This window comes from Oryctolagus cuniculus, chromosome 16 (genome assembly GCF_051225735.1).
Source record: "Oryctolagus cuniculus isolate XC-2025 breed Fujian yellow rabbit chromosome 16, ASM5122573v1, whole genome shotgun sequence".
NCBI lineage: Eukaryota > Metazoa > Chordata > Mammalia > Lagomorpha > Leporidae > Oryctolagus > Oryctolagus cuniculus.
The window spans coordinates 13,076,948-13,089,688 of NC_142882.1; the positions used below are offsets into that span (position 1 = coordinate 13,076,948).

The 12,741-nt window shown below is 43.6% G+C and overlaps 1 protein-coding gene across 1 annotated transcript; it reads left to right on the plus strand.

Annotated features, from left to right (window-relative positions):
- Positions 1-11,531: 11,531 nt before the first annotated feature.
- On the plus strand, positions 11,532-12,384 carry LOC149121499 (vomeronasal type-2 receptor 116-like). Its single transcript, XM_089315543.1, is given in 3 exon segments — positions 11,532-11,799; positions 11,802-11,843; positions 11,846-12,384. Coding segments are annotated over 3 exon segments (849 nt in total).
- The last annotated feature ends 357 nt before the right edge of the window (positions 12,385-12,741 follow it).

The window sequence follows — 12,741 nt, forward strand, 5'->3', positions numbered from 1 at the left end:
ATAACTAGTACTCAAACAGTATTTTTCACTTTATGTTTCTGTGTGGGAGCAAACTGTTGAAATCTTTACTTAATGTATGCTAAACTGATTTTCTGTATATAAAGAGAATCGAAAATGAATCTTGATGTGAATGAAAGGGGAGAGGGAGTGGGAAAGGGGAGGGTTGCGGGTGGGAGGGACGTTATGGGGGGAAGCCATTGTAATCCATAAGCTGTACTTTGGAAATTTATATTCATTAAATAAAATTTAAAAAAAGAAATCCAATACTAAAAAAAAAAGAAACCAAGACTATATATCCCACCATGATTTTAAGTGGGAAAACCCTGGCCTGTGAAATTATTAACAGAAGGAAGGAGGTAGGAAGAAAGGGAAGGGGCAGTGAATGCTGAGGGTCTCCACTCAGATTCCTACCTAGGGCCAATATATCCATCCCTACCATTGGATTTATTGACTTCATTGTATTCACAGCTCAGTATCTCAAAGGAAATTTCCACAGCACCAAGAAGTGTACTGTCCAAGGTGGCATCCACAGGTGATAATGTAGATGTGGGGATTTAAAAACCTGGACATTTGCTTTTCCTTTGGGACATCACAGAGGACCATGCCTTCCCTAAGTTTGCTAAGAGTGTTCGAGGCTCAGTTCCAGTGAAATGGGTGTTCCTGGACTCCATCATCCAAACCTCCCTCATGCACCTTCACTGAAAGATTCCTTCAGAAGAATCTCACTGAGTGTTCTATTTACAATTCCTGACATCACAGATTGTTTTTCCTAACATTTTGGTTTGAGAGGCAGAAAGAGACATAACAGAGGTCTTCCATTCATTGGTACACTCACTAATGTGCTGGGAGTCTGGCAATTATAGGCCCTGGGTATAGGAATTCTGTTCAGGTCTTCCATGAGGGTTAACTATTTCAATTAATCAAGACATTACAGCTGCCTCCCAGGATCTGCATTAGCAAATCAGTGATTTATGTAAGACCCAGTACACACCATCAGCCCATTACTGCCAAAAAAAAAGACTTCAGTCACATAAGAGGATTCTAAGCTGGAAAAATTATTTCACCAAAAATCAGAGTGAGTAATTGTGATTTTCATGACAAGTTATGTGATGTTGTGAAAAGAAATGAAATCCAGTGTATCAGGAGATCCATACAGACTTTGTCATGGTTTACATGCCACATGGGTTCTATCCCACATTTGGGTGAGAGAGAGCAGGATATTATCTTGGTGGTATTGCATTCAGAATTGATGCCTTCCCAGTTTGCACTGCAGGATGTGAAGAGAAAATAGGGATATGACACATTTTCATGCTATCACCTTTCTTCCAAAGGCTAAGGGCGTGAGAAGCATGGTGTTCTCTGTTTGCAGAATAACAGAATTCAGCTGTCTCTAGAGCAATCTTTCTTTTTACCCAGTAACATTCTCCTCAAAGGCCTCCCTTGGAGAGAATATCTCAGCCTTACCCCAACAAAGATAATTCACAGTCATGACTACTTTGGCTTTCAGATCACCCATGGCCCTTTCGATCCTCTGCTAAATGATAAAGACCAGTTTCCCTCACTCTATCAGATGGCCACCAGTGACAGCTCTGTGGTCCATGGAATGATCTCCTTGTTGCTGCATTTTGGCTGGACTTGGGTGGCGCTCTTTGTATCTGATGATATGAAAGGAGAGCAGTTCCTTCGGAACTTTGAGACAGAGATGGTAAAGAAAGGTCTCTGTGTGGCCTTCACACAAAAGCTCCCTGCCACTAAGAGACTGTATGCCTCCACTGATATCACTTTCATGACTGGGATCAGCCTTTCTTCTGCAAATGTGCACATACTCTATGGTGAAGTAAGGAGCCTCATCAATGTGGACTTTGCAGGAGGATACTTTTTAACCGTGTGCAAGGTGTGGATCATGGTAGCAAAGTGGAACATTGTTGTGCATGAGACATACCGTGCACTGCACTCTTTCCATGGAGGCTTCTCATTTTCACCACACAAGGGGGGAATCCCAGGCCTCAAACATTTTCTCAAGACAGTGGACCCTTCCCACTACCCAGAAGACTTTTACTTCACTAAACTATGGTTTCACATTTTCACCTGCCTACCTTCTGGGTCGCTATGTGGAGAAATAGGAGACTGCCCACCAAACACTTCCTTAGAGTTTTCCCCAGGAGACATCGACATAATGACTCTATCTGACTCTAGCTATTTCATCTACAATGCTGTGTATGCAGTGGCCCATGCCCTCCATAAGATGTTTCTAGAGAAAGTAGAAATGGGATCTCCAGGAGATGCAGCTCAACCTAAGCTTCTCCCTTGGCAGGTAAACCTCCTCCAGAACAGGACAGGCATGAAGCCCTAATATATTTGCACTTTTTTTTTTTTGACAGGCAGAGTGGACAGTGAGAGAGAGAGACAGAGAGAAAGGTCTTCCTTTGCCATTGGTTCACCCTCCAATGGCCGCCGCGGCCAGCGCGCTGCGGCTGGCGCACCGCGCTGATCCGATGGCAGGAGCCAGGAGCCAGGTGCTTTTCCTGGTCTCCCATGGGGTGCAGGGCCCAAGCACCTGGGCCATCCTCCACTGCACTCCCTGGCCACAGCAGAGGGCTGGTCTGGAAGAGGGGCAACCGGGACAGAATCCGGCGCCCTGACCGGGACTAGAACCCGGTGTGCCGGCGCCGCTAGGTGGAGGATTAGCCTAGTGAGCCGCGGCGCCGGCTTGCACTTTTTTTTTTTTACTGAAGTAGAACTCCATGGTTTTTGTCATATACTGCCAGATAAGGTTTAAAAAGTTAATCAAATTCTCAACTAAGTTTCTATAGGAGAGCAGAGAGAAACCCACACGGTATCAATTTTAAGCATTAGTGAGATATAAAATTCTAAGTATAGATAATTTAACACATATAACTCATGTGTTTGTCTTATTTTGGATCTACAAGGACTGCTAGACATCTTCAATTTTAGAAAAATGTATATCTTTTAAAAACTAGACTTATGTCAAATTTTAAAAGCATTAATATTCTGACTTTTAAGTTTACTTTGTTGAACCCTAGAAGAAGCTCAGGTAAGAACACAACTGGTTACCATCATTAAAATTATCCTTTAGCACACCCATCCATGACAGACCCATGTTTAAGTGCAAAGCTTGCCTTCCCTAAAGCCCCAACTAAACCTCCTTCCTGGTCATGGATACAGCAGAGTGCATGCCTAAGCCAGCTAATATAATTTACTATTTGTATTAAATCACTTCCCATCATTTCTTCAGGCAATGATAGAATATTTCCCCTCACATGAACCCATGACATGGTGACCACCCAAATCCAACTAAGTCTCTCCTAAGAAGAATCCCTGAGGATTATGAGCCTGGGAAGTGACTGCTTAGTGCATGTACACCACTCAATAACCTGTAACTTGAATTCCATTTCTGGGATTTCTTCAATCTCATTGTCTTCACAATCTAGTATTGAAGTGTTGTGTACTTTTGTGGCCATCATAGTGTCTTCCTTATTCTGTTTCTTGAACTGGTGCATTTGTTGATCGTCATTTGTGGAGATACTAGTTGGTTTCTGTGTTTTATCACTGTGGTGGCTTTCATCTTTGGACTATGTGTGGATTAATGGAATGTCTGCTTCCAGGGAATCCCTAGAGCTTTGTGGTAGATATGTCCAGGAAGCTCTTTTCAGTGCTCCAGGGTGAGGTTTGTATCTGAGGTGACACACCCAGGTTTGGCATAGTAAATCTCTATCTCTTTCTCTTTTTTTTTTTTTTGATCAGATAGGTTTGTTTTTGTCTGTTGGTGTAGACTCAGCTGAGCTCCTCTACTCAAAGGAGACCAGTTACTGGGTGCTAGCTCCAGTGTGTATATTATTTGTTTGCTCTGCCATAAGGACCACACAGAGGATCTGTGCAGTCCTCGGTGTAAGCTCAGATTCTCCAACAATGTCCCTGGCCAGCTCACCAGGGAGCCCTGATCATATGGCACCTCCAGCAGTGAGTGCCCAAAGTCTCAGCCACAGGCTGAGTCCTCTTATATGTTTGTCTTGTTTTGGATCAACAGGGACTGCTGGAAATCTTCAGTTTTAGAAAAATGTGTATCTAAAAAATAGGCTTATGTCAAATTTTAAAAGCATTAATAATGTGACTTTTAAGATTACTTTGTTGAACTCTAGAAGAAGCTCAGGTAAGAACACAACACAATCCTGCACACAAGCCTCCCACAGTCACAAGCACTCAGCCCCCTGTCCTCCTCACCAGACTCAGGAATCTCTGCTTGGCTGTTTGCTGGTGCAGCTGTTATGTATTGTGGGGAGCAATCCGGACTAGACTAAGTTACTCGAATTAGGACTTATTCTATGCATCTGCTCTCCCACAATATGGCGCTGGGAGAGAAGTAAACAGCTTCCGCACAGCTGCCTCCAGTTCAACCAATTAACTGTAGGACTTGCTCCTGATTGGAGAGCAGCGTACTCAGCCGAGTTGGGATTGGCGGAGGAGGACTATAAAGGAGGAGAGAGACGGCATGCACCAGAAACATCTATGGGGAACATCTAAGGGAACCCGTGCAGCCCCCGAGAGACCCGGCTGGCGGTGTGCCGCTCCCCTGCGGAAGTGGGGAATGCGGCCAGGGGGAACTGCCCTTCCACGGAGGTGGAAGGGATAGTAGCCAACCCGGGAAGAACCAGCAGCAAACCCGGGGAGGGCCGAGCAGACGAAAGAACAGCGCAGGGTCCTGTGTCGTTCCTCCACGAAGAGGGGGAGCGACATATTGGTGCCGTGACTCGGATTAGGAAACCTAGCTCGGATAGGAAACCTAACTCGGATAGGAAACTTAGGACGGATATGAAACTTAGGAGGGAAGAAACGGGAAGAAGCAGGAAAATACCGGAGAGAGAGACTAGCAAACAGCCTAGGGAAAAGCCGGACGAAAAAAGAGCCGGAAGAAGCTATTGAAAGCCTAGGCATAGACTCGGATACGGACTACGGGGGGAAGCTGGGAGAAATCTCTAAGGTCGAAAGCGAAAGTGAAAGCTAGAACAAACAGACTCGGACGCGGACTGTGGGGAGAGGCCAGGAGAAATGAGGGAGGAATATTGTTGGAGGAAAGCTTGGGGAAACATACCGGGTAGAGAAAAATGTTAGGGAAATTGAAGCCGTGGGGGGCAGGCCGAGGCGGAAACGGAAGCCACTTTGGGGTTCTCAAGTTAGCCCGGGAATAGGGGGCGAAAAGTTGAAACCAGAAGCTGAGACGTAAGCCAGATCGTGGGGCGGAGACGTACGCTGGGTTGAATTCGCCAGGCTAGCCCGGGGAACTTGGATTGAATGCTAGTGGTGGAGACGCAAGCTACGCTGTGTTACTCGCGGAAGCCGCCGCGTGCAGAGAGAGCACGGGGCGTGAATAGATAGGGAACGCTGGCGTAGGCCGTGGTTTAGACGCGAAAGGGTTAAGCGTGGAGACCGCGGAGCGCGCGAAGCCGAGCCGCGCAAAGCCGGGAAGCTGCGCAGATGAGAGAGGCGCGCGGGCTGAAGCGGCGAGGTGCCGGGAAGCCGCGGGGATAAGAGAAAACAGAAGTTTAGAAATGGAATGAGAGCGGGAAGCTGCGGGGATAAGAGAAACAGAAGTTTTAGAAGTAAAGTGAGAGAAATAGGAATGCTGGAAGATAGAAGTAAAATGGGAGAAATAGGAATGCCCGGAGATAGAGAAATAGAGAGAAATAAGGCCTCCCCTCAACATGCCAATTAGAAGGCTTGGATTCGGTCTGCCCGATTAGTGAGGCGTTGAGTACCTGGGCGGCTAGCCGCAGGTCACCAAAGACAGGCACGAATTAACATCAGTAAAGCTTCCCCACAATGCAACAATTAGGAGGCTTGGATTCGGTTTGCCTGATAGGTTTTGTAAACACCTGCAGGCAGTTCTAGCAGAGCAGAGCATGCACTGCAGGGCACCGAACACAGGCACGCATCAGCGCCTAAAAACCTCCTCACAATTGCGAAGAGAGGACCCGGATTCGGTTTTCTTGATTGATAGGACTTGTAAGAGCCTGTGGCAACTCTAGCAAGTAGAGCAGAGTGTGTGCCGTGGGACACCGAAGACAGGCGCGTATCAACGCCAAAAAATAAAAAGAAAGGGGGATCTGTGGGGAGCAATCCGGACTAGACTAAGTTACTCGAATTAGGACTTATTCTATGCATCTGCTCTCCCACAATATGGCGCTGGGAGAGAAGTAAACAGCTTCCGCACAGCTGCCTCCAGTTCAACCAATTAACTGTAGGACTTGCTCCTGATTGGAGAGCAGTGTACTCAGCCGAGTTGGGATTGGCGGAGGAGGACTATAAAGGAGGAGAGAGACGGCATGCACCAGAAACATCTATGGGGAACATCTAAGGGAACCCGTGCAGCCCCCGAGAGACCCGGCCGGCGGTGTGCCGCTCCCCTGCGGAAGTGGGGAATGCGGCCAGGGGGAACTGCCCTTCCACGGAGGTGGAAGGGATAGTAGCCAACCCGGGAAGAACCAGCAGCAAACCCGGGGAGGGCCGAGCAGACGAAAGAACAGCGCAGGGTCCTGTGTTGCTCCTCCACGAAGAGGGGGAGCGACATGTATGTCCAAGGTTATGCCTGTTCTCTATCAGCTTGTTACAGGACACAGTTGCAGAGTAATTGGAGAGAGAGAAAACATGCCCCCTACTTTGTTTATTTTCCTGTAGTTTGTCAGGTACACTATCCCCCATGGGACTCCAAGCTGGATTCCCTCTAAGCTCTTCCTGCAGCTTTTTGCCAGTTGCTTGGCTCCTGCGGATTGGTCTCACCTCACTCTCCAACACTGGTGCAGAGGCTCTCAGCTGCTGGGGTCCTGAGTTGTGCATGTCCTTACCCTCCACATAGGTCCACTGTGTCCCTCCAATTTGTGTAGAATTTCCTCTGCTGTTTTCTTCCTAACACTTCCCTGAGCCTGCAGTCCTTCTACTTTTTCTTAAACTATGTTCTCCTAGACTACAGCAGCCATCACCCTCCCTTCTCCACCATTTTAATCCCATCTCTAGCACCTAAACTTGAATGCTGTACATCTTACAATTATGTTTGTCCTCTAGCTTCACCCACTCCTGAAGAAAATCCAGTTTAGGAACAGTGCTGGAAGTGACATATCTTTCCATGAAACAAGGCACGATGTGGTACAATATGATATCCAGAATATTGTGAATTTTCCTGTGGGCCTTGGGTTGATGGTCAACATTGGAAAGTTTTTCTCTAAGAGTTCACATGATCAAGCCTTGGTCATCAATGAAGAGATGATAGAATGGCCTATTGCATTCAAAGAGGTATGGATCCCTTTCAATACCACAGGCCTACATAGAGGTCTGAGTAGAATCTTGGGAGTAGATTAATTACGGAGCCTTTATGTAAGCATCAGAGTCTCAGTTCACATCATGGTTTCCAAATACATGGTAATACTTATATATGTAGCTAATCCTTACATATTCATATATATATATATATATATATATAAAATCCTTATTATATATATATTATAATCCTTATAACATATATATTACAATCCTTATAATATATATATAATCCTTACATACTATATATATATATATAGGTAATCCTATATATATATATATATATATATATATATATATATATATATAAAATATATGTAGGTTATCCTGTATATAGGTAATATATATTATGTATTCTTATATATAGAGAGAGGTAATCCTTATATAGTCTTAGGTAATGCATGTTGAATGAATGTGCAACTTGGAATAATCTACTGATTTATTTTTAATTTTTTTTTAATTTTATTTATTTGAGAGGTAGAGTTATAGCAGTGAGAGGGAGAGACAGAGAGAAATGTCCTCCATCCAGTGGTTCACTCCCCAAATGGCTGCAATGGCCGTGCTGTGCTGATCTGAAGCCAGGAGCCAGGTGCTTCCATCTAGTCTCCCATATGGGTAAAGGGGTCTAAGGACTTGGGCCATCTTCTACTGCTTTCCCAGGCCACATCAGAGAGCTGTATTGGAAGAAGAACAGCCAGGACTAGAACTAGTGACCATAGGGGATGCCGGTGCCAAAGGTGGAGGATTAACCTATTGTGCCACAGCACCAGCCCCTGATTTATTTTTTTAATTTGAACACATATATTTTGTAGATGTTTAGTGAATAGAATGAAGGCTATAAATGAAAAGAAATAGAGAGATTAGTGTATAGACACATAAATACTAAATATATCTATATATTCTGAAGACCTTAATCACATATGGTGAGGGTCTTTATGTTGTGATGCATGATGAACACAGTGGATTATGGGTTGACTTATCATTCACCTCTTTGTAGATAGCATTTCCTTTTTTCATTTCACATGCTACTCAGTCTTCCACAATTTATTCTACATCACATCTTGATATTGACAATAATTTGTCATGTTTCCAAAATATGATATTTTCTGCATGACCAAATATAACAACAATGCATTGCACCCAAGTGATGTGTTTATCTCTAAAATTAATGGCCTGCCTGAATGGAAAATATCAGAAATGTACTAAACACAATTATTGTTTCGTAACACATTCTAACCATTTCTATGTTGACCTGAATTTTTCATAGTTACTCTCAGTGGTGTGCCTCCATATCATGTCTTTTGTTTCTTTTATCTGTGATATAAAATATTCTAATCAACTAAGTATGAGTTCATGGTCAATTTTTTCTCAGACATTCTAGTTTTCAGAATCATTGCCACATAGTGGTTCAATAAGAGATAAATGGCAGGGGATGTTAGTTGGTGATGTGTGAAATAAAAGTGATTAAGTACATTTGTAATATTTGGTACATGTTGACAAAGTACACTGATGACCACAGAAGCTCCAAGTTAGCCACTTAGCTAATGATGACATGGCAGGGGTCGGAGGAGACACAGAGATGACCTTAAACTGAAGGTCACATTTTCTGTTGTGAGGGGTTAAGCATTGAAATTCTATCAATGTGGCCAATAATCAAGATGAATGTTTCTACTTTTTCCTTTCAGACTCCTCAATCTGTGTGTAGCCAGAGCTGTGGCCCAGGATTCAGGAAAGTGCCACAGGAAGGAAGACCTGTCTGCTGCTATACTTGCACTTTTTGCACAGACAGAGACATTTCCAATCAGACAGGTAGAAACCGTATCCATTTCTACTGATATCTCCACTGTCATAATTATACTACTCAGCCAAAAAAAGGAATGAAATCCTGCCATTTGCAACAACAGTGATGCAACTGGAAGCCATTATGCTCAGTGAAATAATCCAGTCCCCAAAAGATAAATATCATCATATGTTTTCTCTGATATTTAGTAGTTAATATAGACTACAAAAAAGCATTGCTTAAGAATGAAACTGACATCTTAGGATTTCATTATGTTTTTAGCTCTTTTCTATACCCCTGTGGAACAGTGTGCTATTTCTACATTTTACTTCTTGAATATTATGGCTAATGGTGCATTAAGTCTGTGGTTATAAAGCAATTGAATTTGTATTATTGTAAAAGTTAAAACAAGAAAGGAAGGAAGGAAGGAAGGAGGAGTATTCTGGGAGGGAAGGGAGGAGGGAAGTATGGCTACCATCTTAGAGTTGTTTCTATAAAATATATGAAATCTGTTCTCTTTACATTGATAAAAATTTAAAATAAGAATAAATAACCCAAAGTGAATTGTGATTGGGAATGTGATGGGAGATAGAGTGGGAGGTGGGGGATGGGAGGGTTGCAGGTGAGAGGGAGGTTATAGGGGGGAAAAGCCACTGTAATCCAAAAGTTGTACTTTGGAAATTTATATTTATTAATTAAAAGTTAAAAAAAAAACAAAAATGAAAAAAACCAAGAATTTTTGTAATGAGATTGTAGTGAACCATTGCTATGAATACAAACATTCACTTGTTATCTCCATACATCCATTTTATGATCGCTATGTCTACCACATTATGTGTAGACTGGTTTCTGGTGGCGCTCATCCTTTTGGGCTTAATTGTGCTATTGATTTGACAAGACATCTTATTTTACCCTCCAATTCTGAGAGAGGCAGTCCTAATCTGAGCTCTTCCAATGGGCTGTGCTTAAATCTAGGCAATACATGTAAAAAGCATCGCCACCAAGCTTAGTTATGCTTCCTTAGATGAGCAAATCCATGTATTTTCATGCATAAATGCAATGTACAGGGACGGTGCAAGTTGATACAGAAATGTTTTATTATTCTTGCACCATATTTAGCATTATGCAGTGTGAAATATGAAGACAATATATAATCATAAAGGATGCAGATTGGCATCATTAAAAAGGGTCTTTGCATAAAGTGAAAAATCATCTATTATTTTTCACTTTATGTTTCTGTGTGGGAGCAAACTGTTGAAATCCATACTTAATGTATACTAAGCTGATCTTCTGTATATTAAGATAATCGAAAATGAATCTTGATGTGAATGGAAGGGGAGAGGGAGTGGGAAAGGGGAGGGTTGTGGGTGGGAGGGACGGTATGGGGGGGAAGCCATTGTAATCCATAAGTCGTACTTTGGAAATTTATATGCATTAAATAAAAGTTAAAAAAAATAAATAAATAACATTAAATAAATTTATTTCACAAAAAAAAGGGTCTTTGCACAAGATAAACATTTAAGGAATTACCTATGAAAGCCAAATATATCAAATTATGTAAAGTAGACATACACTAATTAGAAAATGCTTCCATTATTCAAAATACCGAGCAGATAATACTTTTTAAAAGATTTATTTTATTTATTTGAAAGACAGAGTTACAGGGTCAAGTAGAGACAGAGAAAGAAGTCTTACATCTGCTGGTTCACTCCCCAGATGGCTGCAATGGCCAGAGCTGCACTGACCTGAAGCCAGGGGCCAGGAGTTTCTACCAGATCTTCCATGGCAGGTGCAGGGGCCCAAGGACTTGGGTCATCTTCTACTGCTACCCCAAACCATAGCAGAGAGCTGGATCAAGGGGCAGCTGGGAATGGAACCGGCACCTGTATGGAGTGCTGGCCAGGGCATTAACTTGCTGAGCCACATCACCGGCCCAAAAATAGTTTTTATTGCTCAAAAATAATAATTCAATGACCATTAATGCAGCAGTAGAAAGCACTTAATTTTTCACACTTCAGAGAAAGAATACATTTATCAGGTGTAAAGATTATAACAAATAATTTATCAGAGTGATGTGCAACACCCGCTAAGTATATGAAACAAGAAACAAAAAAAAAATTACCATCATATGGGAATTCGTAGCTCATCACATAGGTGCTTGTGTGTGTCCAGATTGTCTCTGAGACAAAAGCTAGGAGCACCCACTGATTCTAGGAAGAGAGCATTCTCCCTGGATTGGGAATGCAGAGTTACCCTAGTGCATCTTGGTATATGATAGAGGCAGTCTGTTCTCAAAGTGGCAGTGCAAAAGTGACGCCTTTCCTGGACAGAAAAAGGCAGCAATTAAGTATCAATCCTGAGTCTCTCTTTTTCCTCAGATGCAGAGCAGTGCATCCCATGTGCAGATCACGAGTACCCAAACATGGAGAGAAACCACTGCCTCCCCAAGCTGGTGACCTTCTTAGCCTTTGAGGAATCCCTGGGGATGGCTCTGGCCTGCATGGCTCTGTGCTTCTCTGTCCTCACAGCTGCAGTCCTCTGGGTCTTTGTGAAGCACCGAGACACTCCCATCGTCAAGGCCAATAACAGGACCCTCAGCTACATCCTGCTCATCGCCCTCCTCCTGTGCTTCCTCTGCTCCTTACTCTTCCTTGGCCATCCCAACACAGCCACCTGCCTCCTCCAGCAAATAGAATTGGCCTTGTGTTCACAGTGGCTGTTTCTACTGTGCTGGCCAAACCATCACTGTGCTTCTGGCCTTCAAGCTTACAAAACCTGGAAGAACTATCAGGCGATTGCTGGTATCAGGAGTTTCTAACTCCCTCATTCCCATCTGCTTCCTGATCCAACTGGCTCTCTGTAGCATCTGGTTGGGAATCTCTCCTCCCTTCACTGAGTTAGATACACACTCTGAGCATGGCCACATCATCCTGGTGTGCAACAAGGGCTCGGCCACTGCCTTCTACTGTGTCCCAGGCTACCTGGGTTCCTTGGCCCTGGCAAGCTTCACCTTGGCTTTCCTAGCCAGGAACCTACCAGACACGTTCAATGAAGCCAAGTTCCTGACGTTCAGCATGCTGGTGTTCTGCAGTGTCTGGGTGACCTTCCTGCCTGTCTACCACAGCACCAAGGGGAAGGTCATGGTGGCCGCGGAGGTCTTCTCCATCTTGGCCTCCAGTGCAGGGCTCCTGGGCTGCATCTTCCTCCCCAAGTGCTACATTATTCTCATAAGGCCTGAAAAGAATTCTTTGAAAGACTTAAAGAGCAAGTTCTAAGGGATTCTAAAGATTTCCACTTGTTTAGCTGTCACATATTCAGAGTTTAGGACCGATAATCCAGACTGAAGTGGCATTTAAGCTATATGAAGGAAATGAAATTGATTTTTCCTTTAAATATAAGTGGTGGGTTGGGTGTTTAGCCTAGTGATCTGAGAGAATGGCATCAGTTTCTGGCTCTGGTTTTTGCTCCTGACCTGGGCTACTGATTCCTAGGGCCCTGGAGAAAGTGGTGAATCTTCATGTAACTTTGTCCTGGCCATCCATGTAAAATTCTTGGGTCTGACTCCCTGTTGTTGGTTGTAGCCTCGACCCAGGAACAAGCACTGGGGTTGAGGAGGTGTGAGGCATTGAATA